This window comes from Peromyscus eremicus, chromosome 23 (assembly GCF_949786415.1).
Source record: "Peromyscus eremicus chromosome 23, PerEre_H2_v1, whole genome shotgun sequence".
NCBI classification, from domain to species: Eukaryota; Metazoa; Chordata; class Mammalia; order Rodentia; family Cricetidae; genus Peromyscus; species Peromyscus eremicus.
The window spans coordinates 24,058,672-24,082,938 of NC_081438.1; the positions used below are offsets into that span (position 1 = coordinate 24,058,672).

Consider the following 24,267-nt stretch of genomic DNA (forward strand, 5'->3'; position numbering starts at 1 on the left):
GAGCGGTTAAGCCACACTTCCTGGACCGCTGAGGGACAGGAGGAGCACCACTCGGAAGGGACACCAGCTCAGGCAGTCGTTTGTGTCAGGGCTGGCCACTGGCTAGGGTCTGACTTTAGGCTATCAGCCTGGAGCCAAGAGACCTGCGTTCACAAATGAACTCAGGAGTCGAAGGTGGGGGGTGGGGGTGGGGGTGGGGTGGGAGCCTGCTATGGGACCAGGCAGAACGGGGCTGGACCAGGGTCAGCTCCAAGGAAGGGACTTTCTGGACCTCTCACTGGTGGGAAGGCAACCCTCTGTGTTCATAGGTTCCCACAGGATCCTAGAGTCCACCCAGTGGGCTGCTGTAGAGGGAACAACAGAGCCAGAGGCGTTTTTCTTTGTTTTATAATTCTTTTTAAGATAGGGTCTTGGGGGTAGGGACACAGCATAGGTTCCAGTCTAGCATGCACGAGGCTCTGGGTCCAGCCCCAGCACCACGTAAACCAGGCATGGTGAATTATGTGTAATCTTAGCAAACTTGACTAGCCACACCCCCAGCCCCTCACTGGGGGATTCTAGGCAGGTGCTCTACCACTGAGCCACACCCCCAGCCCCTCCCTGGGGGTTCTAGGCAGGTGCTCTACCACTGAGCCACACCCCAGCCCCTCACTGGGGGATTCTAGGCAGGGGCTCTACCACTGAGCCACACTCCAGCCCCTCACTGGGGGATTCTAGGCAGGTGCTCTACCACTGAGCCACACCCTAGCCCCTCACTGGGGGATTCTAGGCAGGTGCTCTACCATTGAGCCACACCCCAGTCCCTCACTGGGGGATTCTAGGCAGGTGCTCTACCACTGAGCCACACCCTAGCCCCTCACTGGGGGATTCTAGGCAGGTGCTCTACCATTGAGCCACACCCCAGTCCCTCACTGGGGGATTCTAGGCAGGTGCTCTACCACTGAGCCACACCCCCTAAGCCAGGTCCCACTCCTGAGCCAGGCAGTGGTGCCCATGGTGGACTTGGCTTTGAGCTCCCAGAACTGCGCAAGGACCGAGTGCCTCCCAAACACACAGAATACCACTTACCAGGCTTTGGGATGAGTCCTTGGAACGGCCTGCAGAGAAAACAGAAGTGGAATTTCAGGGAAAAGGCACTGGGGATAAGACTATCACCAGATACACGACGACACAAGCTTGCCCAGGAATTGGTAACAAATGCCTAGGGCCCATTTCACATATTAATGTTTGATTCTTTCAGAGAGGATCTCTTGTATCCCAGGCTAGTCTTGAACTCTCTATGTTGTAGCCAAGGAGGACCTGGAACTTCTGATCCTCCTGTCTCTACCTCCTGAGTGTGGAGATTACAGCGGTGCACCACTCAGCCTGGTTTATGTGGTGCTGGGGATGAGGTCAGGGCGTCATGCCCGCTGTATACACCTGAAACCAACCAAGCCCCATTCCTTTGCTCTTTTCTTTCCTTCCTGTCTTTTTTTGAGAAAGGGTCTCATATAACTTGGGCTAACTTAACTCATAACCCTCTTGGCTCCGCTTCCCGAATGCTGGGATGAGAAGCATGTTTTGGGATCTGTACCATTAGTGTATGTGAGGTGGGCGTGGTGGGTACCTTTGTATGCATGCCAGAGGGTGATTTCAAGTATCTTCCTCAATCATTCTGTATCTTTTTTCTTTTTCTTTTTTTTTTTTTTTTGTTTTTTTGAGACAGGGTTTCTCTGTGTAGCTTTGCGCCTTTCCTGGAACTCACTTGGTAGCCCAGGCTGGCCTCAAACTCACAGAGATCCTCCTGGCTCTGCCTCCCGAGTGCTGGGATTAAAGGCGTGCGCCACCATCACCCTGGCTCTGTATCTTTTTTCTTTTCTTTTTTTTTTTTTTTTAATTCAAGGAAAGGTTTCCCACCTAGCTAAGCAAGCCCCTGGAATCTTCTCATCTCTCTTCCTAATACGCCAGTGCTGCGGTTACAGGTACATGGGAGCATGCCCACATTTTTATATGGATGCTGAGGGTCCAGACTCAGGTCCTCAGGCTTGCTCAGGAAACACTTCCCCACCACACCAGCTCCCAAGCCCCAGAATCCACATTGCAACAAGATGCCCAGGCCATGTGTATACACAGAATTTGTGCTTTCTCAGGGGGCTGGGTATGCCTAAGGGGCTGCTGCGGGGCATACAGTTAGAAGGGTGGCCAGTCACTGTGTGGAAACTCCTGAACCCTGTCTGGTCTGCAGTTCCTCTGTAACACCTTGTGGTGGTTTGAAAGAAAATGGTCCCCAAAGGGAGTGTGGCACTATTAGGAGGTGTGGCCTCATTGGAGGAAGTGTGTCACTGTGGGGGTGGGCTTTGAGGTCTTTTGTTTAAACTTTGTTCAATGTCTCAGTTGACTTCCTGTTGCCTGCAAGATGTAGGACTCTTAGGTACCTCTCCAGTACCACATCTGTCTACGCACACCACCATGATGATCATGGACTGAACCTCTGAAACTGTGAGTCCCCACCACCATTAAATATTTCTTTGTAAGAGTTGCCGTGGTCATGGTGTCTTTTTTTTTTTTTAAAGATTTATTTATTTATTTATTATGTATACAGTGTTCTGCCTGCATGTATGCCTGCAGGCCAGAAGAGGGGTCCTCATTATAGATGGTTGTGAGCCACCGTGTGGTTGCTGGGAAGTGAACTCAGGACCTTTGGAAGAGCAGCCAGTGCTTTTAACCACTGAGCCACCTCTCCAGCCTGGTGTCTCTTATAAAAACCCTGGGGTTAGCTCAGAGGTAGAGCGCTTGCCTAGCAAGCACAAGGCCCTGGGTTTGGTCCTCAGCTCCGGAAAAAAAAAATTAAAAACAAAACCCTAAGACACACCCCTACTGCAGGAATTTCTGGAGCCGGTTCCCGATCCCAGCCAGTCCAGCCTCAACCCCTCCCCTTCCTCGTCAAGTACCTGGTGACTGTGAATTTAATCTTGTCAGCCACAGAGAGGATCCTTTCCAGGTTCTGGGAGCCAAAGGTGCAGGGTTTGCGGAATGGGATCCCGGGAGGTAGGCCCTCGATGATGACTGAGCCCGGATTGCTTTTGATTCGTTTGTAGGGTACCTGCACTGGGTATTTGATGCCCAAGGCTTCACCTGGATGCGAGAAGGACAGTTGTGCCAGTTAAGAGGAAGCGGTGGAACAGGGTGTGTGGCACAATATGGGAGCGTCTGTCCCAGTGGGCACAGGGCCCTTTTGTGGAAGCCTGTAGAGACCAGCGATTCTCAACCTTCCTAACGCTGCGACCCTTTAATACAGTTCCTCATGTTGTGGTGACCCCCAACCATAAAATTATTTCAGTGCTACTTTGTGGTGGTTTGAAAGAAAACGCCACCCACAGGGAGCATCACTATTAGGTGTGGCCTTCTTGGAGGAAGTGTGTCACTGGGGGGGGGGGGCGGGCTTTGAGGTCTCTATCTCAAGCTTCACACAGTGTGACAATCAGTTGACTTCCTCTTGCCTCTGAGTCAAGATGTAGGACTCTCAGCTCCAGCACCACATCTGCCTGCACGCCGCCACCATGCTCCATGATCATAATGGACTGAACCTCTGAAACTGTAAGCCACCCTCAATGAAACGTTTTCCTTCTAAGAGTGGCTGTGGTCATGGTGTCTCTTTACAGCAATAGTAAACTCTAACTAAAACACTACTTCCGAATTGTAATCTTGCTACTGTTATGAACTGTAGTGTAAACATCTGACATGCAGGATATCTGATATTGGACCTCTGACAGGGTTGTGACCTGCAGGTTGAGAACCACTTCTGGAGAAGCTGTGGAGACTAGCGTGACTAGCGTGTGTGCTATGCACGGAACTTCTGATGTGAATCCATGCTGGGTGGGCCTCGAGTGCAGAGTAGAAACGTGTGGTCCCAGGTGCTGGCTCTGGTGGCACTAATACTTCTCAGACTCTAGGCTGTGCTGCCTGCACGTATGCCTGCAGGCCAGAAGGGGGCACCAGATCTCATTACAGATGGTTGTGAGCCACCACGTGGTTGCTGGGAATTGAACTCAGAACCTTTGGAAGAGCAGCCATTGTGCTTAACCACTGAGCCATCTCTCCAGCCTGGTGTCTCTTATAAAAACCCTAAGACATCCTCTGGCTGCCTCCAGGATGGGAACTCTGAAACATCTGCTTTTCCCCAGCCTGTGGTGGTCAGATTCACAGTCAGGACCCACATGGGTATGTTCCACTCAGCAGTAAGGAAGGTAGACAAAGCCAGACAGGATGCTTTCCTGACATGAGGGACCACTATCTAGCCAATCTCAGGCCCCTTCCCTTCTTTCTTTCTCTCAATTTCTTCTAGACAGAGTCTTATTATGTAGCCTTGGCTGCCCTGGGACTCCCTATGTAGACCAGGCTAGCCTCAAACAGAGATCCACCAGCCTCTGTCTCCCAAGTGCTGGGATTAAAGGTATGCGCCACCACCTCTGGGCTCTTTCTTGTTATAAGTCTGTTTCTTTCTTTTTAGTTTTTCAAGACAGGGTTTCTCTGTGTAGCCTTGCTTGTCCTAAAACTCACTCAGTAGATCAGGCTGGCCTTGAATTTACAGAGATCCACCTGCCCCTGCCTCCTGAGTGCTGGGATTAAAGGCCTGATCTATTGATCCAGTTCCAGGGCAGCCAAAGCTGTTACACAGAGAAACTCTGTCGTAAAACACCAAAAAAAAAAAAAAAAAAAAAAAAAAAGGCCATCTTTCCATACCTACCAACCATCTCTTTTTTAAAGTTGGTTTGGTTTTTTGTTTTTGGAGCCAGGGTCTCATGTAACTCAGGGAACATTCTATGTAACTGAGGATGACTTGGGAACTTCTGACCCTCCTGCCTCTACCTCCTAAGTGCTGGGATGATAGGAGTGTCTGCCACCATACCCAGTTTATGCAGTGCCATGGACTGGACCCAGGGCTTCTTCACACACGCTCAGCAAGGAGTCTGCCTATTGAGCCACACCCAGTCTCTATTACATTTTATTTGTGTGTGTATGTGTGTGTGTGTGTGTGTGTGAGCACCTGTGTGCACATCCCGTGGTGGAGGGGAAGAGGGTCACTTGCAGTGGTTGGGTCTCTTCTTTCACTATGCGGGTGCCAGGAATCAAACTCTGGTCATCATTAATCATCGTTCATGATTAAACACCTAATTGGCAGCCAACACTTTTGTTTTGGTTTTTCGAGACAGGGTTTCTCTGTGTAGCTTTGCGCCTTTCCTGGAACTCACTCTGTAGACCAGGCTAGCCTCGAACTCACAGAGTTCCTCCTGCCTCTGCCTCCTGAGTGCTGGGATTAAAGGCGTGTGCCACCACCGCCCGGCGGCAGCCAACACTTTTACCCCGTAAGCCAGCTCACCGGCGAGCGCTCACACACCTTCTCTGTCTCTCAACCAAATCCATAGTCTGCAGTTCCTGCTGCCATGAAACTCGTAGTAATCCTCCTGCTTCAACTTCCCAAGGGATGAGATGACAGGTGTGCCATCCTACCTCGTGTCTGTTTTCTGTGACACTGTCTCCCCAGTGCTTGGCATATATAGCAGATGCCCAAGGAAATAGGTGAGAGCTGGTGAGAGGACTCAGCACGCACAGGTGGTTGCCACCAAACCTGGCGGACTGAGTTTGATTCCCAGGACCCACACAGTCGAACAAAACAACCGATTCCTGCAAGTCTGATTATCATGTCCGTGCTGGGGTATGTGCGCACCCACACACATACCCATACACACAATAAATAAATAAATAATTCAAAGGGAAAAAAGCAGAGAAAAGAAATACCTAAAATATAGATCAACCTCTCTGCCAAACAGGCAGGGAGCTGCCCGGTTCTCCCTCCACCTGACCCCTTCCTGTAACTCACCGTATTTCTTGTTAAACAGATCTTGGACTTGTTCCCTAAGCGTGTTAGCGATGTCGATCCGCGAGAGCCTGGTGTCGTAATTTTCTGCAGAGTGAGTACAATTACGGACAGAGGTGGTTACATTAAAAGGCACTCGGTGACTTTTACAGGAAAAATGATTTCCTAATTACAGTGAACTCCTTCTCTGGCAATTAGCAGATCTTTGGAGTGGGCCCCTCAGAGTCCTTCAAAACCAGTCTTCATGAGACGTGTGTGTGTGTGTGTGTGTGTGTGTGTGTGTGTGTGTGTGTGTGTGTGTGTTTCCTGGAAGGACTCACACTGTTGAGACAACAGCCATGAGATGAAATTAAGTTAATAATTGTTGACATTTGAAAACCAACACACTACTAAATAAGCCTGGAAGTGAGGCACCAGGGAGAGGGGGTTTCTGTGTCCTCAGCTGGGTGGGAGTTGGAGCAAAGGCTTCAGAGAGCTCACAGGGAAACAGGGGACAAGAATGGGAGTGTCCACCTGGGGCTCTTTATTATTTGGTAGCACAGGGGAGCCCAGAGTCTTACAGATGGTACAGAAATACTCTACCACTGAGCCACACTCCCAGCCCCTCACTGGGGGATTCTAGGCAGGTGCTCTACCACTGAGCCATGCTGCCAGCTCTTCACAGGGTTGGGAGTACTCTAGGTAAGGGCTACCATTCTGAAATAGTGTTGACTAAGGAACCCCATGTACTAGCATAGCAGGACTGTACTTTTGACCTCAGGGAGGTTACATCCCGGCCTGGCCTTAGGAGAGAAAGGGTATGGACAGCAGAGGAAGGAGGAAATGACCTCTGGTGCTTTATATGTACCTCTGGTGACATTCTCAGCCCACTAAGGACTTAGATATAGGGATGTACATAGGGTGAGGTAAGACACAGAAACTCCCCTCACTGTTCCAGTGAGGCGCTGAGGTGACCAGCAGCCGGTCCTCTGTAAGGTCTCCTCCTAACTCCAGCATTGGCCGCTGCTACCTTTCTGAACTCCTCAGTAGTAGGGTGACCATGAAGCGGCCCCCTGGTGACAGCCACCCTGGGACTCACGCCAGCCATGCCCATTCGTTTTCTAAGCCGCGCACACGTAGGATGTGGTAGGTTTTCAGATGCATCCCTATTGATAGCAGGGATGTTGGCTGGCCTCACATGAAAGGGTGCCAGAAGTCTCCTCTTGGTCCAGCTGTAAGCCATCCTTTAACATTTTTCTGTATCCCACTGCTTGCCTTCCTGCCTGCCTTTCTGGCTCTCCATGGCCACCATCCAGTCCTTCAATTTCAAAGTACTAAGAGCTGAGTTGATGAATGACAGTAGAAAGGTAGATGGCGACCGCCTAGATAGAGAATTCTGCCAGCTCTGAAGTCCTGTGCCTGGGTGTCGCCCTCCTGACAGCCAGACTCTAACTCAGACATACCAGGCTAGTCGGGCACCCTAGAGCCCACGGGTGGGGTCCAGACTCTCCCCGACTCCCACTGCCACCCCTGGCCTAAAGCCACCCAAGGTCACGACCCCGGAATGCCTAAATTTATATGGGCCTAAACTTACCTTGAAGGCCCTGCCTCTTCGGGGTCTCGTCCACAAGACGGTCCCAGGAGTCCCTCTCTGGGGGTGGGGTGGGGAGAGAAGGCAGGTGAGGAGGGAGCACCTGGGGTCTCAGGTGGCATCGAGGGGGCAAACCCACCAGGGGCAGTGGGGAAATGCCTAGGGTAGGGGATAGGACAGGGGCATCAGGACGGGGCATGGCAGAGACTTGGTGCCCCCCTCCCCCAACACCCACCTGGGTCTCGCCCATGCCCAGGTACCTTGAGTATCCATAACAGGCTCTTTGACACCATCGGTGAGCAGTTCGGGTCTAGAAAACACAACCAGTACCATCAATGAGGTTTGCCCAAGCATCCTAGGGCTGTTCAGCCTCTGAGCTTCAGTCTACAGATCTGTGCAATGGGCTTGCCTAGACTTCTTGGCCAACACAGAATTAAGGTCCTTGCCACACTGGGGCAGCCATCCTGGCTGGTTGATGGGAGCTGTCAACAGCTCTGAGCTCTGAGGTTCCTCCCAAGTCCTGGGCTGGCTGATGCGCTCTGCTCTGGACATCATCCAATCCGTACTGCCTAGCATTGAAACGCACAGCTGGGGAAATGATGTGTGTGTATATGCACATGTGTACAGATGCAATGTAGAGGCCAGTGGCCAACAACTGGTACCTTCCTTAACTGCTCATTTTTTTTCCTTTTTTTTTTTGTTTTTTTTGTTTTTGTTTTTTGAGACAGGGTTTCTCTGTGTAGCTTTGCGCCTTTCCTGGAACCTGCTGTGGGATGGTCTGTATGTCAAATCTGTTGCTCTGATTGGTCAATAAATAAAACACTGATTGGCCAGTGGCCTGGCAGGAAGTATAGGCGGGACTAACAGAGAGGAGAATTGAGAGAACAGGAAGCTGAATGAGGGAGATACTGCCAGCCACCACCATGACAAGCAGCATGTGAAGACGCCAGTAAGCCACGAGCCACGTGGCAAGGTATAGATTTATAGAAATGGATTAATTTAAGCTGTAAGAACAGTTAGCAAGAAGCCTGCCACAGCCATACAGTTTGTAAGCAATATAAGTCTCTGTGTTTACTTGGTTGGGTCTGAGCGGCTGTGGGACTGGTGGGTGATAGAGATTTGTCCTGACTGTGGGCCAGGCAGGAAAACTCTAGCTACAGTAGCCTAGGCTGGCCTCAACCTCACAGAGATCCACCTGGCTCTGCCTCCCGAGTGCTGGGATTAAAGGCGTACGCCACCACCACTGCCTGGCCTTTTTTTTTTTTTTCTTTTTAGTAAGGTTTTATTTTGTAATTATGTGTACATGTGTGATGGTGTGACTGTGTGTGTAAAACCACTGAGGATGGAGTTATAGATGGTTATGAGCTGCCCAACCAGGATACTAGGAACCAAACTCAGGTCCTTGCAAGAACAGCAAGCATGCCAGGTGGTGGTGGCGCACACCTTTAATTCCAGCACTCGGGAGGCAGAGGCAGGCAGATCTCTGTGAGTTTGAGGCCAGCCTGGTCTACAAAGAGAGTTCCAAGAGAGTCAGGGCTGTCCAAAAGAAAAATGAAAAAAGATTTTGCAATCTGAACAACAGGAAGGTGCCAGTATGGTGCCTTCATGCGTCAGTTTGGTGCCGTGTCTGGTGCTGGGCAAAATCTGATGGTGTCCTTCATGCGTCTAGCCAGTCCTTACTTCTCTCTCTATATATATATTTTCAACTTAATTTCATCTCTCTGCCCCCACCCTCAAGCCTACCCTCTTTTCTTTCTTGAGACAGAAACTCCGTATGTAGCCTTGGCCAGCCTGGAAACCTGCTGCCACACCCGGCTCCGTCCTTACCTCTTGATGACAAATTGGATGTTGTTGCTAGCTTCCAGAATCTTCCGAAGCTTGGCGATCCCAAAGCAGTTGGGTCTGCGGAGAGAGATGCCCTCGGGCAGCCCCAGGACGAACAGCTCCTCAGGATGCATCAGGAACTTGGAGTAGGGCACCTTGACTGGTTCCGAGGTACCAATGGCTTTGGCTGTGAAGGCATGGCTGCTGTAAGGCCACCTGGAGCCCAAAACCATCCCCACCTCTCCGCGGGAGCTGCAGGGACGGCAGGGCCCTGGAGGTGGCACTCAGTTGAACCCCATGAACTTGCAAGGTGAGAAAAAAGCACCCTAGCCTGTAGGTAGGATAGAGTCCCCAGAGGATGTGACTTGGCTGAAGGCATACAGCCTGGGAATGTGACCCCCAAAGGCCACTCTTCACTCGTGTAGCAGAGAAACCACAGAGTGTTGCTGGGATATGACCATGGGTCCCTCATCCCCTCCCAACCCCGCTACCTTCAAAAACCCCAAACCAGGCCGGGCGGTGGTGGTGCATGCCTTTAATCCCAGCACTCGGGAGGCAGAGCCAGGCAGATCTCTGTGAGTTCGAGGCCAGCCTGGGCTACAGAGTGAGTTCCAGGAAAGGCGCAAAGCTACACAGAGAAACCCTGTCTCGAAAAACCAAAAAAAAAAAAAAAAAATCCCAAACCTTCACACAGCCCCGTGGCATGCCAGATTCAGGGTTAGCCTGATCTGAGGCTCTCTGCCCCTGAGTAGACTGGTGCCCTGAGCTAGCCTCATCACCAGCAGGCTTTCTATTTTCCTATTTGTAAAACGGGTCTTAGGATGTGACAAGAATTGTGAGGCAGGGATGAGAGAGTGTGAGGAGCCAGCACCTGGCAAACTCCAAGAGCTAGGGAGAGATCAGGGTTGGCGAAACGCCTCCTCTTTTCTGGACTCTGTTATTTTATTGTAGGGCTGTGGGTGGAACCCAGGGTATTATACATGCTAAACAAGCTAAGCCACACACCTACCCCCTCATTGGGGGACTCTAGGCAGGTGCTCTACCACTGAGCCATACCCCTGCCCCTCACTGGAGGATTCTAGGCAGGTGCTCTACCACTGAGCCACACCCCAGCCCCTCACTGGGGGATTCTAGGCAGGTGCTCTACCACTGAGCCACACCCCAGCCCCTCACTGGGGGATTCTAGGCAGGTGCTCTACCACTGAGCCACACCTCAGCCCCTCACTAGGGGATTCTAGGCAGGTGCTCTACCACTGAGCCACACCCCTGGCCCCTCATTGGTGGATTCTAAGAAAATCCTGTAGCATTGAGTCATACCCCCCACTTTTCTGGATTCCAGAGAAAGCTAGTTCTTGTTCTGAGTTCCCAGGGAGGCCTGTAGCTGTCAATAAGGCCCATGGCTGAGGCTGACTGAAAGCATGTGAACCAGGGAATGATATGGAGGAAGAGTATGTGGACCAACAGGCCAGCAGGGTGGGACTCTGCCATGGGTGAGCGATATGGACCAATCCCTCAAGTGTTCCCATCGTGAAGATGAGTCCCAGCTCTGTCTTTGTCTCTGCCCTGAAGGCCCATCCCTTTCCCCACTCACCATATTTCGTGTTGAACAGCATCTCCACCTGCTTCCGCAAGGGCCGGATCACATCACCAGGGCTTTCTGGAAGACAAAGGCAGTGTGCTGAGTTTCCTGGATGCAGAAATATCCTGCTTCTTAACTCACACCCCCAGCTTTGGAGGTATCAGGAATTACCTCGTGGTAAGATTTTGGAAAGGAACAAGGAAACGGCAGCTCTACCCAAGCCCTTAATTCCTGGATTTTGCATACCTGATGGTGATGTCTGCCAGAGTGGAGATCTAGAAGGTTCTTTGGTTGTTCTCAGACAGCATCACTTTTAGATCAGCCCAATAAGTTACCTAACTAGTTAGTAGGTGCAAAGTAAGCCTGCAATTTGCATACACTACCACCAGGGGGCGGGCAAGAAATATTTCCTAATACTTTACAAGGTATCTGGTCTACATCAAGCTGAGTTCTACAAAGTGGCATTCATCTCCGGGCTGTTTTACTCTAGGGGCAGACACACTATTGGTAAGATTCCACTCTTACCTTGGCCTCTCCATTCACCCTGCCTTGTTCTCAGCAGAGAGAGAAAAACCAGTTTTTCCTCTTTTAACATCTTTTATACAGAAACCCAGTTTTATATATTCAAGCCATATACTCTAGCTCAGGAAGATGAGGGGCACAATTCACTTCAGAATCCTTCACAGAAAGCAACTGGGTGTGTGTAAACCGAAGCTTAACCTTTATTCTGATAGACGCCTGCCAGTTCTAGCATAGTCTAGAACTTTCTCCCACTTGGCTCACACAGGACTCCCAGCCCAAATGCAGGGTGTTGGAGAGATGATGGAGTGGAGGGGAACTGCTCACGGGGTGGAGTGGACATAGAGAGGGAATTATGGCAGGGTCTCACCTTCTGCCGGCCTCTCCTCTGGCCATGGCTCCTCACTGGGGCCTTTGTCTAAGAGAAAACAGAGGATGATAAGAAACCATGTTAGTGCTGGGTGGTGGGGGCACATCCCTTTAATCCCAGCACTCAGGAGGCAGAGGCAGGCAGAACTCTGTGAGTTCAAGGCCAGCCTGAGCAACACAGTGAGACTACATCTCAAAAAACAAAAACAAACAAACAAAAAACCCAAGGGCCCGGACACAGCTCAGCAGTAGTGCACTTTCCTGGCACGCACTGGGCCCTAGGTTCCATTCCCAGCACCAAAAACTACATGAAATACATTTACAAAATGTCCATAATACAAATACATACACATACACACAGGGCTGGGGATGGAGCTCAGCTGGAGAGTGCTTCCTGGGGACGTGCACGGTCTTGGGTTTGATATGGAGCACACCTTTAGGTTATCTGTATAAGACACAAGTGAGACAGAAAGAACTTTCCTGGGGCTGGGGAGATGGCTCAGTGGTTAAGAGCAATTATTGCTCCTACAGACGACCTGAGCTCAGTTCCCAGCACCCATGTCAGGCAGCTCACAACTGTAACTCCAGCTCCAGAGGATCCCAGGCCCTCATCTGACCTCTGAAAAAGAGAAGCACTTTATGTAAACTCACAGAGATCCATCTGCCTCTGTCTCCTTAGCACTGGGATTAAAGGTGTGCGCCACCACAGTCCGGTTATTTATTTATTTATTTACTTATTTATTTATTTATTTATTTATTTTGTGTGTGTGTAGGTATATGCATGCCACAGTAGACACATGGAGGTCACAGAACAACTTGCAGGTATCCATTCTCTCATTACACCCTGTGAGTCCCAGGGATCCAACTCAGGTCATCAGGCTTCCATAGGAAGTGCTTTTACCTGCTGAACCATCTCTAGCCCCTCTTTTTGGTCTCAGGTAGGCTAGGGTGGCCTAGAACCAAGGATGCAGCCAAGGATGACCTTGAACTTACGATCCTCCTGCCTCTACTTCCCCAAGCACTGAGATTAATGCCCCACCACATCTGGCTTGTTTGGGGAGTTCTTTTCTTTTTTTTTGAGGGGGCGTTTTTGTTTTTGTTTTTTGAGACAGGGTTTCTCTGTGTAGTTTTGGTGCCTGTCCTGGATCTTGTAGACCAGGCTGGCTTCGAACTCACAGAGATCTGCCTGGCTCTGCCTCCTGAGTGCTGAGATTGAAGGCGTGTGCCACCACCGCCCTGGCTTGGGGAGTTATTTTTACTTGTTCATTTTTTTCACTCCTTGCTGGGCTAGGCATGGAACCCAGAACCTCAAATGCACTACACCAGCAATCTGCTGCAGGCCTTCAACCCCAGCGAATGAACTGACATGTAGACTGAGATCCCATCGCCGAAAGCATCTTATCAAGTGCAAATATATCAAAATCCAAAACACATCCCAAGTTGCACCCACATCCGGCATGCCTCTCATGGGCTGAGACTTCTCCAACTAAGGCACCCAACTCCAAGAAAAACTTAGGGGTCTCCCGGCCCACCTGTCCTCCCTGTAGCTCCCCAGGGTGGTAGGTCCCCAGTATGGCCAGCCCCAGCCCACCTCTTACCAGCCGGCATTTCCATCCCATAACCGGAATCCTCCGAGGGCAGATGCCCAGGTAGTGAGTCGGCCATCTCCTCCGAAGTTGGTGAAGGGTCTAAAAGGAAATTCCAAATGTTGAGAGCATCTTTTACATGTCCTGCCCATTATGGTCCCTCAGAGGTCCCAATGGACCAAGCGGGTTAACAGACCGAGATGTTAAAGAAATGCATGCAGCCAGATGTGGTACAGCCCGATGACCTCAGTTCTTGGGAAGGTGAGAAGCATCAGGACTGAGAGCTTAAGGCCTCCCTGGACTACTGAGTGGGTTCAGGGCTGGCCCAGTCAACCCAGTGAGCTCTTGTCTCAAAATAAAAAGGGAAAAGGGGGCTGTGGCTTAGGGGTAGAGCACCTGCCTAGAATCCCCAGTAAGGGGCTAAGGTGTGGCTCAGTGGTAGAGCACCTGCCTAGAATCCCCCAGTGAGGGGCTGGAGGTGTGGCTCAGTGGTAGAGCTCCTGCCTAGAATCCCCCAGTGAGGGCTGGGGTGTGGCTCAATGGCAGAGCACTTGCTCAGCACATGAAAGACCCCCGGGCTCTATTTCAAACACTGGGGGGGGGGGGGGGCGTGGGGAATCAACCCGGATACAATGGCCTGATGGAGTAGGTCCCAGGCAGCAGAGCAGCCCAGCTTCTGTCAACATGTCGGTTCAGGAACAGGAGCACCTTCGATGTACACGTCTCTTACCTGGGACAGTAACCTGAATGATGTCCAGCTCCTCTGGCTCAATTTTGATGGGCCTCAACATTCCTAACTCTCCTGAGGTTCCTGCAAAGAGAAGAAGACGGATCCTGTCAGGCAGGGGCACGGGCATGCCCATATAAAGGCAAGTCTTTCCAGAACATTCTCAGGTCTGTGCATTGACAATGAACAACCAGGAAAAGCCATTTTGGACCCTTGGCTCCTGCCCAGATCAGGAAGGAGCAGACGGCCCTTGGACAAACTCAGGCCAAACCTGGCACAGAGTGGACAGACCCACGGGGTGTGAAGATGGGGTTGCCCGTCTACAGACACCAAGGAAGGCAGTGGTGATGCCAGACCTTGGTTTCTATTCTCTACCCCTCTCCAGAGAGTTCCCAGCATGCTCTGCTGCTGGCCAGGTGAGGCTTTGAGGATGGCCATGGGAAGAGGACTAGCCCGAGTACTGAGGATTCACAGCCTGGGCAGGCCTCCTCCTGGCTGTCAGCAGGGAACTGGTAGCCACCCCCCTGGGTTCTATGGCCCCAGAATATTATACACAAGGGAGCCGTGCGGCTTCTCACCTGGCCCACAGTCTTCAGAGACGCTGCTCTTGTCTGACCTGAGAAAAGAAGATTTGGGAAATGACCCGGTGCTGACCTTGTCCTGAGCTACTCTACCCACACTTCAGAAACACCCCCCAAATCTGAGAGTGGCAGAGCCCGTCTATGACCTCCGTACTTGAGAGAAACACACCGGAGCATTGCTGTGAGCTCCCGACTCTGTAAAAGTCTGTCTGAGAAAACCAAGCTAAGGGGCTGGAGCTCTGGCTCAGTATTAAGAGTGCTTACTGTTCTTACAGAGAAACCAAGTGCAGTTCCCAACATCCACATGGGCGGAGGGGGAGACTCACAACCACCTATAACTCTAGTTCTAGTATACTCAAGTGCCCTCTTTTGGCATGCGTAGGCATCTGTACACACGTGGTGCATATAGATACACCCAGGCACACACATATATACCTGAAATAAAAATAATCCTAAACCAGGCATGGTGGCGCACGCTATTAATTCCAGCACTCAGGAGGCAGAGGCAGGCGGATCTCTGTGATCCAGAGCCTGGTCTACACAGTGAGTTCCAGGAGAGCCGGAGTGATATAGTGAGATCCTGTCTCAAAAACAAAACAAAACCACAAAGCAAGCAAACAAAACCCCACCATGCATCCTATGCTTTCACAGAATGGGACTAACTACTCTATATTAGTGTCAGGTACCAGCTTCCCAGGGCCCTGGTTCCTGTGGCCATGCTCACTCTCATCTCCATCTTCCTGGCCAGCAAGTGTTCCACAGCTCACGGCCTGACCCAGCCAATTTAGGAGTCTCCAGGCTCAGCAAAGGAACCAAATGGCACTTGGTGGGGAGTCGGGTCTATAGGATTTCTGTGAGCAAGACCTGGGCCACGGGGATGCTATAATAAATGACTTCTCTCTCTCTCTCTCTCTCTCTCTCTCTCTCTCTCTCTCTCTCTCTCTCTCTCTCTCTCTCTCTCTCTCTTTTTAAACAAGCATGGAGATGGAATCCAGGGTTTTGTACGCACTGGGTAGGTGCTTTACCAGTGAGCCAAGCCTACATCCCCTCACTGGGGGATTCTGGGTAGTGCTCTACTGCTGAACCACACCTGTAGCCCAAATGGCCAGTTCTTGTCCCCCTCAGTTCACAGCCTGGGTTTGGCCGGGGTGAGGGCCAGTGACTAGGATGTCAGTTGCACAGAGGTAAACAGTGTGGGCCACCAAGGAAGGTCTCTGAGATAACAGACACCTGAACTATCTGGTCCTTGTTCTCTTGCCCCTCTTTGTCTCTCAGTGGCCTGTCTCTCACAGTCGGGGTCCTTGTGTGGAAACCACGTGTCCAAGTGGGGGTGATGGGAACCGGCAAGGCCCTTCCTAGACCGTGCAGAACACAGGCCTCACCCAGAGCAGCGGAGGGACCTCTTACCAAGCAGTCCCAGCCAGGTCCAGCATAGCGTCCCTACAGACCTCTGTGGAAGTGTCTTCTGGTGGGCTGGCTGGCTCCAGCTTCACGGGGTCTTTGGTAAACTTGTTCCCTGCGGGAAGAGTTGGGTTTAAGATGGCGGTTCTTCAGCCAGATGTGGTGGCGCAGACCTGCCACCCCAACATTCAGGAGCCTAAGGTCGGAGGACTACGGCCCTAACATCTCGTGAACTCCCAAAGATAGGGCCTTTCCTGTTGGTCGGAGATACCCAGGCAGTGGCTTCTATAGGATATTCCTAGAGGCGCTCCTGGAAGGGTGGGGTCTGCATCTGACCTCTTCTCTGGGGGCTGTGTCTGAAACAGCCAGGAATTCATCTGTCTACATCCTACCTTCATTCTGGAAAGTTCTCCCTAACCTTCTGCAGGACATGATAATGTAAGAACCTCAGGAGAAAGGCCATAGCCCCCAATTCTACCCTTTGTCCCACAGGGCCATTTTCTCCTTTAATAAAACCAGAAACTAGAAGGCAGCTAGCTCCTCTTTCCCTTCCTTTCTTTTTTAATTTTTTGAGACAGGGTTTCTCTGTATGGCTCTGACTATTCTGGAACTCTCTGTGTAGACCAGGCTGGCCTCGAACTCACAGAGACCCACCTGCCTCTGTCTCGGGGTGCTAGGATTAAAGGTGTGCGCCACCACCGCCCGGTCAGCTAGCTCCTCTTTATCGTCTCTGTGTCAGAGATGGGGAAACGGGGCCACAGACAGAGCCCAATGTTTCCAGGCTGCCAGGTTAGCAGAGCTGTTAATGGGACTGAGGTCCATCAATACCCCGCCCCCCCAAGGATCTGTGTAGCTCTTGATGGCTGAAGCTTTGGGGCCACAGCATCACAGGGAAATGCCAAGGCCTCACTTCCCTAGTGCTTTAGATGCTTTATCTATAGATGGATGTAAGATCAGAACCCTGTCTGCAGAATGGTTGAAAATTATAATAAGGGTGGTGGCATATGACTGCAATCTCAGGACTCAAGAGACAGAGGCAGAAAGATCTTGAATTAAGGCTAGCCTGGGCTACAGAATTTGAGGCCAGGCTGGGCTGTATGGTGAGACACTGAAAAAGAGATTGATAATGGGGAGGATAATGGGATTAAATCAAAGAAGATAAAATGAATAAAACAAGGTACCTCAGGGGTGGGGAAGACTGACCTACAGGCTTGCCACGCAGGCATGAAAAGCTGAATCTGGAGACCCAGCACCCACAGAAAAAGTCAGATGCAGGACCGTATACCCATAAGCCAGATTAGGGAGGCAATGATGTGATCAATGAGCAGGCTGTCTCCAAAAGGAAGGTAGAGAGTGATCGTGGTCTCCACATGGACACACACACACACACACACACCAACAAAAACAAAAATCAAGGTAGTTCCGAAGGGAACCTGGCTAATATGTTTAGCAAATGGTATTACTATTTCCTCCAAGGAGACTCTCAACTCTACAGGGTTCCAGTCTGTCAGCCATTGGGAGCCCAAAGACCACACATAAGCCCACGATGCAGAAGGGGGTTCAAGATTACAGAGTTAGTTCAGGGAGACACCAACACCAAAATAGACCCAATGGTACCCACTTACCTGTGAAAATGCGTTCATCAAACATCCTGGGGAAAGAGGAAAGAGAGCGTGAGAATGGTACAGGCTGGTCCCTTCAGAGATGGCCACAGATCCCACCAGTGTGGTTCTTAGAGCCACGGACTTGGGCACGGGGTTGGCCACACATGTGGGCAAGAGTTGGGGAGTGATGGTTCATCTTGTCAACCTGATGAGACTCAGAATTACCATGGAAACAAATCTCTGGGCATGTCTACGAGGGAGTTTTTGGATTGGGTTAATGGAAGAGGAAAGCTCCCCGCCCCCCCCCCCCAAATATGGGTGGCTCCACCCTATGGGCTGGGGTCCTGGATTGAATCAAATAAAGACAGACAGACAGACGGGGGTCGGCATTCGCCTCTTGGCTTCCTGATGGTGGATGCACTGTGACCAGCCACCTCATGCTCCTGCTGCCAATCTTCTCACCATGACGGACCGTATCCCCTCAAACTGTGAGCCACACTAACCCTTTCCTCAAGCTGCTTTGGTTGGAAATTTTGTCATAGCAACAAGAAAAAGTAACGAATACAGAGGGAACCTGAACAACTCAAGCTGTGGTCCCGCTGTCCTTCTGGCCATGAAAGACCTGTCTGGGTTTGTTGTTGTTGTTGTTGTTGTTTTGTTTTTTGTTTTTTAAGACAGGGTCTCGTGCAGCCCAGGCTGACCTCAAACTCCCTATGTAGCCAAGGATAACCCTGAGTTCCCGACCCCTTGGCCTTTACCTCTTATGTGCTTGAATTACAGGCCTCTGACACCATGCCCTGTTTTGCAGAGCTGGTTATGGAAGCCAAGGCTTCGTGAATGCCAGGCAGGCACTCTACCCACTGAACCACACTCCCATGCCTGGACCTGCTCATTAAGGCCTGTTATACCTGTGTCTCACTAAGTGCCAGGCTCAGCAAAAACCAACTTGGAGCCAACGACAGATCACAGCCATGGAAGGTGTGACCTCAGGGCTCCTTCAGGGGTGCTCTCAGAAAGCAGGGGCCCCAAGCCAGGGCAGAAACTAGGGTGTCATGATGGCTGGAAGCGCGGTCCTTGTAGTAACGTGCTCATACACAAGAGCTTCGACCTCATGGGACCTACAGGGCCCTGGAACCTTGTGACAGGGTCAGATCACTAATGGACCAATTAGAGGAGAAGAAGCTGGGGCCCAGGGGTGGTCTAAGAATCAAGTCATACAGATACAGCAATTGACGTCCAGGCCAAGAATGGAGGCACTCACCTCAGCTATAATCCCAACATTTGGGAGGGTGAGGCAGGAGGATCTCGAGGTTGAGACCATGGGCTACGTATTATAGCCTTGTCTCAAAAAGACTAACAACAACAGTGATACAAACTATAGTCACCTGTGCAGTCGCCTGCATCAGACTGGCCTGTGGACCACATCTGTGAGGAACTGTATGCATTGATACAGGAGGGCCCAGTCCACTCTGGGCAGCTCCATTCCCTAGGCAGGTGGTCCTGGGCTGTGTAAGAAAGCTAGCAGAGCATGAGCAGAGGGTGAGCCAGAGACTGAGTCAGTGAACTGTGTTCCTTCCTGGTTTCTGCTCCAGTACCTTCCCTGGCCTTCAAGGATGGAATGTGACCCGGAATCGGAAATAAATCCTTTTTCCTCCCCAAAGCTACTTTCGGTCACTGTGTTTACCACAGCAGCAGGATGAAACCAGGACAGGAGGCTGGGCATGTAACTGGGGGGTGACTACGGTTAGAATGCCTGTGTGGAAAGGTCATGAAACCTATTATTTTGGACGATTCGTCTAAACTAACTTGCTCACCGTACATAAGACCCTGGCTTAAAAAACATAAACAGCAATCAAACAAACAAACAAACAAGAAACTAGCCAAATGTAGTGGTGCACGCTTTTAATCTCAGTACTTGGGAGGCAGAGACAGGCAGATCTCTGTGAGTTTGAGGCCAGCCTGGTCTATAGAGTGAGTTCCAGAACAGCCAGAGACCTTGTCTTGAAAAACAAAAAAAAACAAACAAAACAAAAACAAAAAATAATTATTAAAAAAAAAAGCCAGTAAGGGTAGACTGAGTTGGGTGTCTAGGTTAAGGCTCAGGGTATGAACTCTGAACGTGACTTCCTGTTCTTCTTCTGAGAGACTGGGGCTTCTCGGCTGTTCCCGGAGCTCTGGGAGCTCACACACATCTGGATACCACAAGGCCTGAAGCAGCCACGGACAGCAAAGCCAATGGAACTGGCTTCCTGTCTGGGGGGCCCAGCTCCCCTTCCCCGTCCCACCCACTGCCCCAGCAGCTGAAGAATGAACCAGGGGCCCATTTCTTGTGAAGTACTGTGTTGGGGGAGGTAGAGTCAGACTAAAGGGGTTTCACATTATTTTTGGAGATGTGGAGGCAGAAGAAAAAGGCCAGACGTCCTCATAGCAAGTCTGGGCTGGAAGGCACACTTGACGGACTAGGGTCCCAAAGTTCTAGAATCATCTGCTCCTCTTTTTGCTTTTGTGGCTTTGAGGACAGAAAAATCCAGTGCCTCACGCATTAGGCAGGTGCTCTACCACTGAGCCACACCCCCAACCCCTCACTGGGGGATTCTAGGCAGGTGCTCTACCACTGAGTCACACCCCAGCCCCTCACTGGGGGATTCTAGGCAGGTGCTCTACCACTGAGCCACACCCCAGGCCCTCACTGGGGGATTCTAGGCAGGTGCTCTACCACTGAGTCACACCCCAGCCCCTCACTGGGGGATTCTAGGCAGGTGCTCTACCACTGAGTCACACCCCAGCCCCTCACTGGGGGATTCTAGGCAGGTGCTCTACCACTGAGCCACACCCCCAGCCCCCCACTGGGGGATTCTAGGCAGATGCTCTACCACTGAGTCACACCCCAGCCCCTCACTGGGGGATTCTAGGCAGGTGCTCTACCACTGAGCCACACCCCCAGCCCCTCACTGGGGGATTCTAGGCCGGTATCCTTTCACAGAACCAGGCCAATTCACACCTCTTGATTATGAAGTGAATGCTGTGCCGCTCCTCCAGAATCCGCTTCAGCTTGGGCACCCCATAAGTACAAGGCCGCTTGAAGGGGATCTTGTCCGGGATGCCCACAATTTCCACAGCCTCGGGGTCACAGGCAATCTTCCTATAGGGGACAGGGACCATGTGGTCCAGGCCCAGGGCTTCCGCTGGAAGAAGGGTAAGAACAAGGATGAGTGCAAGAGACAGGTCACAGGGACACCATGGTTCAGACCCCGGGTCACACACAGTCCCTTCCCATCTAACACTGCATGGGCTGTGTTGTCACAGAAACAACCGCGTCCACTTTCTCTCTCTCTCTTTTTTTACTTTTTGAGACAGCATCTTACTATGCAGCCCTGGCTGACTCAGAACTCACTATGTAGACCAGGCTGGCCTCCAGTTCAGAGGACCATCTGCTTCTGCTCCCCAAATGCTGGCATTAAAGTACGGTGCCACCTTGACCAGGGTCTTTTCAAGACAGGGTTGCTCTGTGTAGCCCTGGCTATCCTGGAACTCACGCTGTAGACCAGGCTGGCCGCAAACTCACAGAGATTCACCTGCCTCTGCCTCCTGAGTCCTAGGATTAAAGGTGTGCACCCCCACCACCACCACCACCCAGCTCAGAGTCCTTTTTTTAGCATTTAAAAAAAGTTTACTATTTATTTATTGGGAGGCATTGCCTACATGCCACAGCCCAAGTGTGGAGGGCGGAGGACAACTTGCAGAAGTCAATTCTCACCTGCCCTCAAGTGGGCTCCAGGGATCGAACTCACGGCGTAAGGCTTGGCCGCAAGAGCCTTCCTCGGCCCACTGAGCCATGTACCTCCCTGCTCCCCCTGCACCTACTTGCAACAGGGTCCTGTTACATTCCCTAGACTGGCGTCAAATTCACAGCAATCCTGCTGCCTCAGCCTCCCAAGGGTTGGGCTTACAACCAGATGCCAAGCACCAAATATTGCTTATTTTCTTGAGGCAAGCTGGTCCTTGCTCTGGGCTTTCCCTGTTGCCCTCAGGGTTGTGTGTGTGCCCCTGTAGCTCAGAGCTGGCCCCCGAGCCACTCACTGGCCAAGTCAGGGCGGGGCAGAACGGTGCGGGCTACTTCCAGAGCCGCTCATTGCTTTCTTGTTGACGTCCCCGGTCCGTCTAGTGGCAGCAGCGTTGGCAGCGAGCTCTACACTGTGAAGTCACACTTTGCTCGTTGTCAAATTAAGCCCTTGAAATCTCAGCAGCTGTCAAATCATTTCTTCCCCGCCCCCGCCTCCTGTCTGGGGAGCCTCCCTGCCTGCCGTCGGTGTTTGGGCAATCGCTCTTTGGGAGTTCATGTGAACTCATGACCATGCAATGTCAGCCTCAAGGGACTTTTTTTTTTCCTCTCTCTGAGATGGGGGTCTCTTTGAATCATGATCCTGCTGCTTCCATCTCCCAAGAGCTGGGATTACCAGCATACACCACTCTGCCTGGTTTGTATGTCGCTGGGGATGGAACCCAGGGCTTCACACATGGTAGGCAAGCACTGGACCAACTGAGCCACATTCTCAGCCTCCTTTAGTTTTTCCCTTTATAGCAGCCCAGGCAGGCCTGAAACTCTTAAAGCCTTTTGTCTCAGCCTCGAGAATGCTGGGATTACAAGTGTATACCACCAAGCCTGATCTCTCTGTTCTTTTTCCCCCCCCTGTGACAAGAGTTTCTCTTCTGGAACTTGTTTTGCAGACCAGGCTGGCTTCGAACTCACAGAGATCCGCCTGCCTCTGCCTCCCAAGTGCTGGGATTAAAGGTGTGTGTGTGTGTGTGTGTGTGTGTGTGTGTGTGTGTGTGTGTGGTCCCCCTGCACCATCACTGGCCTATCACAAGCATGTATGGTAGCCAGAAAGATAGCATCAGGGGCTAGAGCTGTAGCCGAGCAGATGCCAGTCCTTACCCAGGCTCCATGCTCTTGCACGTAGCCAGAGCTTCTCCTGTTTCTACCCCCTACAGCCCAGGGGGTTCACCTGATTATGTCAGGAGACTCCTATGCAGACAGCCATCCAGGCCACACCAGACCCTGCACAGGAGGCCTAGGCCACCAGCCCCAGACCACCCAGCAAGGGCATCATCTCAGGAAGCCACCTGACTCTCTAGCCTGAGACCTTAGCCTCCTCTAAGCCATCCTGGCTTCCTCACCAAGCACCGTGGACTCCTGGACACGAATGCCAACCACCACACACAACCACATTCAAGGTGTCAACTACGGTTATGCACTTGCACACAAGGATCCACAACCGTATGATCTTCACATAAATGCCCATAGCTACGTGCACTTGCACACAAGTACACACCACTGTATGTATCTGTTGGGGACACAAAGGTCCTTGGCACCCACAGATCACTAGGGAAACCAGGAATGTTAAACACATAGGGTCCTCTTCTCAATGGAGGGGATAAAATAACTTTTCCCGCCCAGAAGGCTGGGAGTGGATTTTGTTAATGACTTGGTGATCTTTTTACTATCTGTGGAGGCAGACCTCACCCACCAGTTTGCTAGAGAGGCAGACCCCACCCAAATTCCCCAGAATGATTATCCAAGATTCTACCCTCCCTAGACCATTACCCATCCTTATAGGAGATGTCACATGTACTATGTTATCAGTCAGAGACCAACACTAGATTCTAGGCCACAGAACTCACCTTCATGGTCACATGTACTTTGTAAAAGAGTTTCTATGTAGTCACACCTTAGGCTTTATTGTGCACCTGGAATTGGACTGATTGTTGCCTGGAAACCTTTTCCCAAATTGTACTGGCTTTTGTTTTTTTGTTGTTTTTGTTGGTTTGTTTTTTTGAGACAGGGTTTCTCTATGTAGCTTTGCGCCTTTCCTGAAACTCACTCTGTAGCCCAGGCTGGCCTCGAACTCACAGAGATCCGCCTGCCTCTGCCTCCCCAGTGCTGGGATTAAAGGTGTGTGCCACCACCGCCCGGCTGTACTGGCTTTTAAATATGCTGACAATGAACCACCTGGCCTTAGACCCCACCCCCACCCCCAAGTATGATCCAAATTGACAAAGTCAATCTGCACGGAGTTTTCATTCTTATCTCCTCACGGGGTTCATTTCCTTGTCTGACACCTGCAGGGACCACCTCCTGTAGTTATCTGTATGCAAGTAGCCACTGGTCTATGTGTCTGCATGTAAATACCCTTTGGTCTGCATGCAAGAACCACTGCTGTATGTCTGCATGCAAGTATCCACTGCTGTATGTCTGCATGCAAGCAGCACTGCTGTATGTCTGCATGTAAATATCCACTGCTGCATATCTGCATGCAAGCACCACTGCTGTATGTCTGCATGTAAATATCCACTGCTGCATATCTGCATGCAAGCACTCACTGCTGCATGTTTGCATACATGTGCCCTTCAGGCATTAGCTGCTATGGTGCTTGGACACAAAATCATCCTCCAGGACAGATGACCTCATGTCTCTCGTGTTATGTCTCAGGCTTTACTGTCCTGGAGACAAACTCCTAAATACTTTACAAAACTCAGCTTTTGGATCATCTCCCTACAGAGTTTAACTCCCCAAAGTGAAAAAGACCCGTTAAACAGAGAACATAGAACGGGCCAATAAAGCAGGAGAGCCAGAAGGTGGTGCATACCTG

The 24,267-nt window shown here is 51.2% G+C and overlaps 1 protein-coding gene across 1 annotated transcript in view; it reads right to left on the reverse strand.

The window, feature by feature from the left end:
* Window positions 1-24,267, reverse strand: part of LOC131898592 (general transcription factor II-I repeat domain-containing protein 1-like) — an 87,867-nt gene that overhangs the window by 15,422 nt on the left and 48,178 nt on the right. Inside the window, exons 7-20 of the mRNA XM_059249780.1 lie at window positions 20,619-20,802; window positions 17,639-17,664; window positions 16,020-16,128; window positions 14,610-14,647; window positions 14,035-14,115; window positions 13,317-13,406; window positions 11,720-11,767; window positions 10,843-10,908; window positions 9,255-9,438; window positions 7,688-7,737; window positions 7,431-7,487; window positions 5,861-5,944; window positions 2,931-3,114; window positions 1,069-1,097 (exon numbers count right to left, since the gene is read on the reverse strand). Coding sequence (XP_059105763.1) covers window positions 1,069-1,097; window positions 2,931-3,114; window positions 5,861-5,944; window positions 7,431-7,487; window positions 7,688-7,737; window positions 9,255-9,438; window positions 10,843-10,908; window positions 11,720-11,767; window positions 13,317-13,406; window positions 14,035-14,115; window positions 14,610-14,647; window positions 16,020-16,128; window positions 17,639-17,664; window positions 20,619-20,802 — 1,230 coding nt within the window. The remainder of the gene's footprint in view (window positions 1-1,068; window positions 1,098-2,930; window positions 3,115-5,860; window positions 5,945-7,430; window positions 7,488-7,687; window positions 7,738-9,254; window positions 9,439-10,842; window positions 10,909-11,719; window positions 11,768-13,316; window positions 13,407-14,034; window positions 14,116-14,609; window positions 14,648-16,019; window positions 16,129-17,638; window positions 17,665-20,618; window positions 20,803-24,267) is intronic.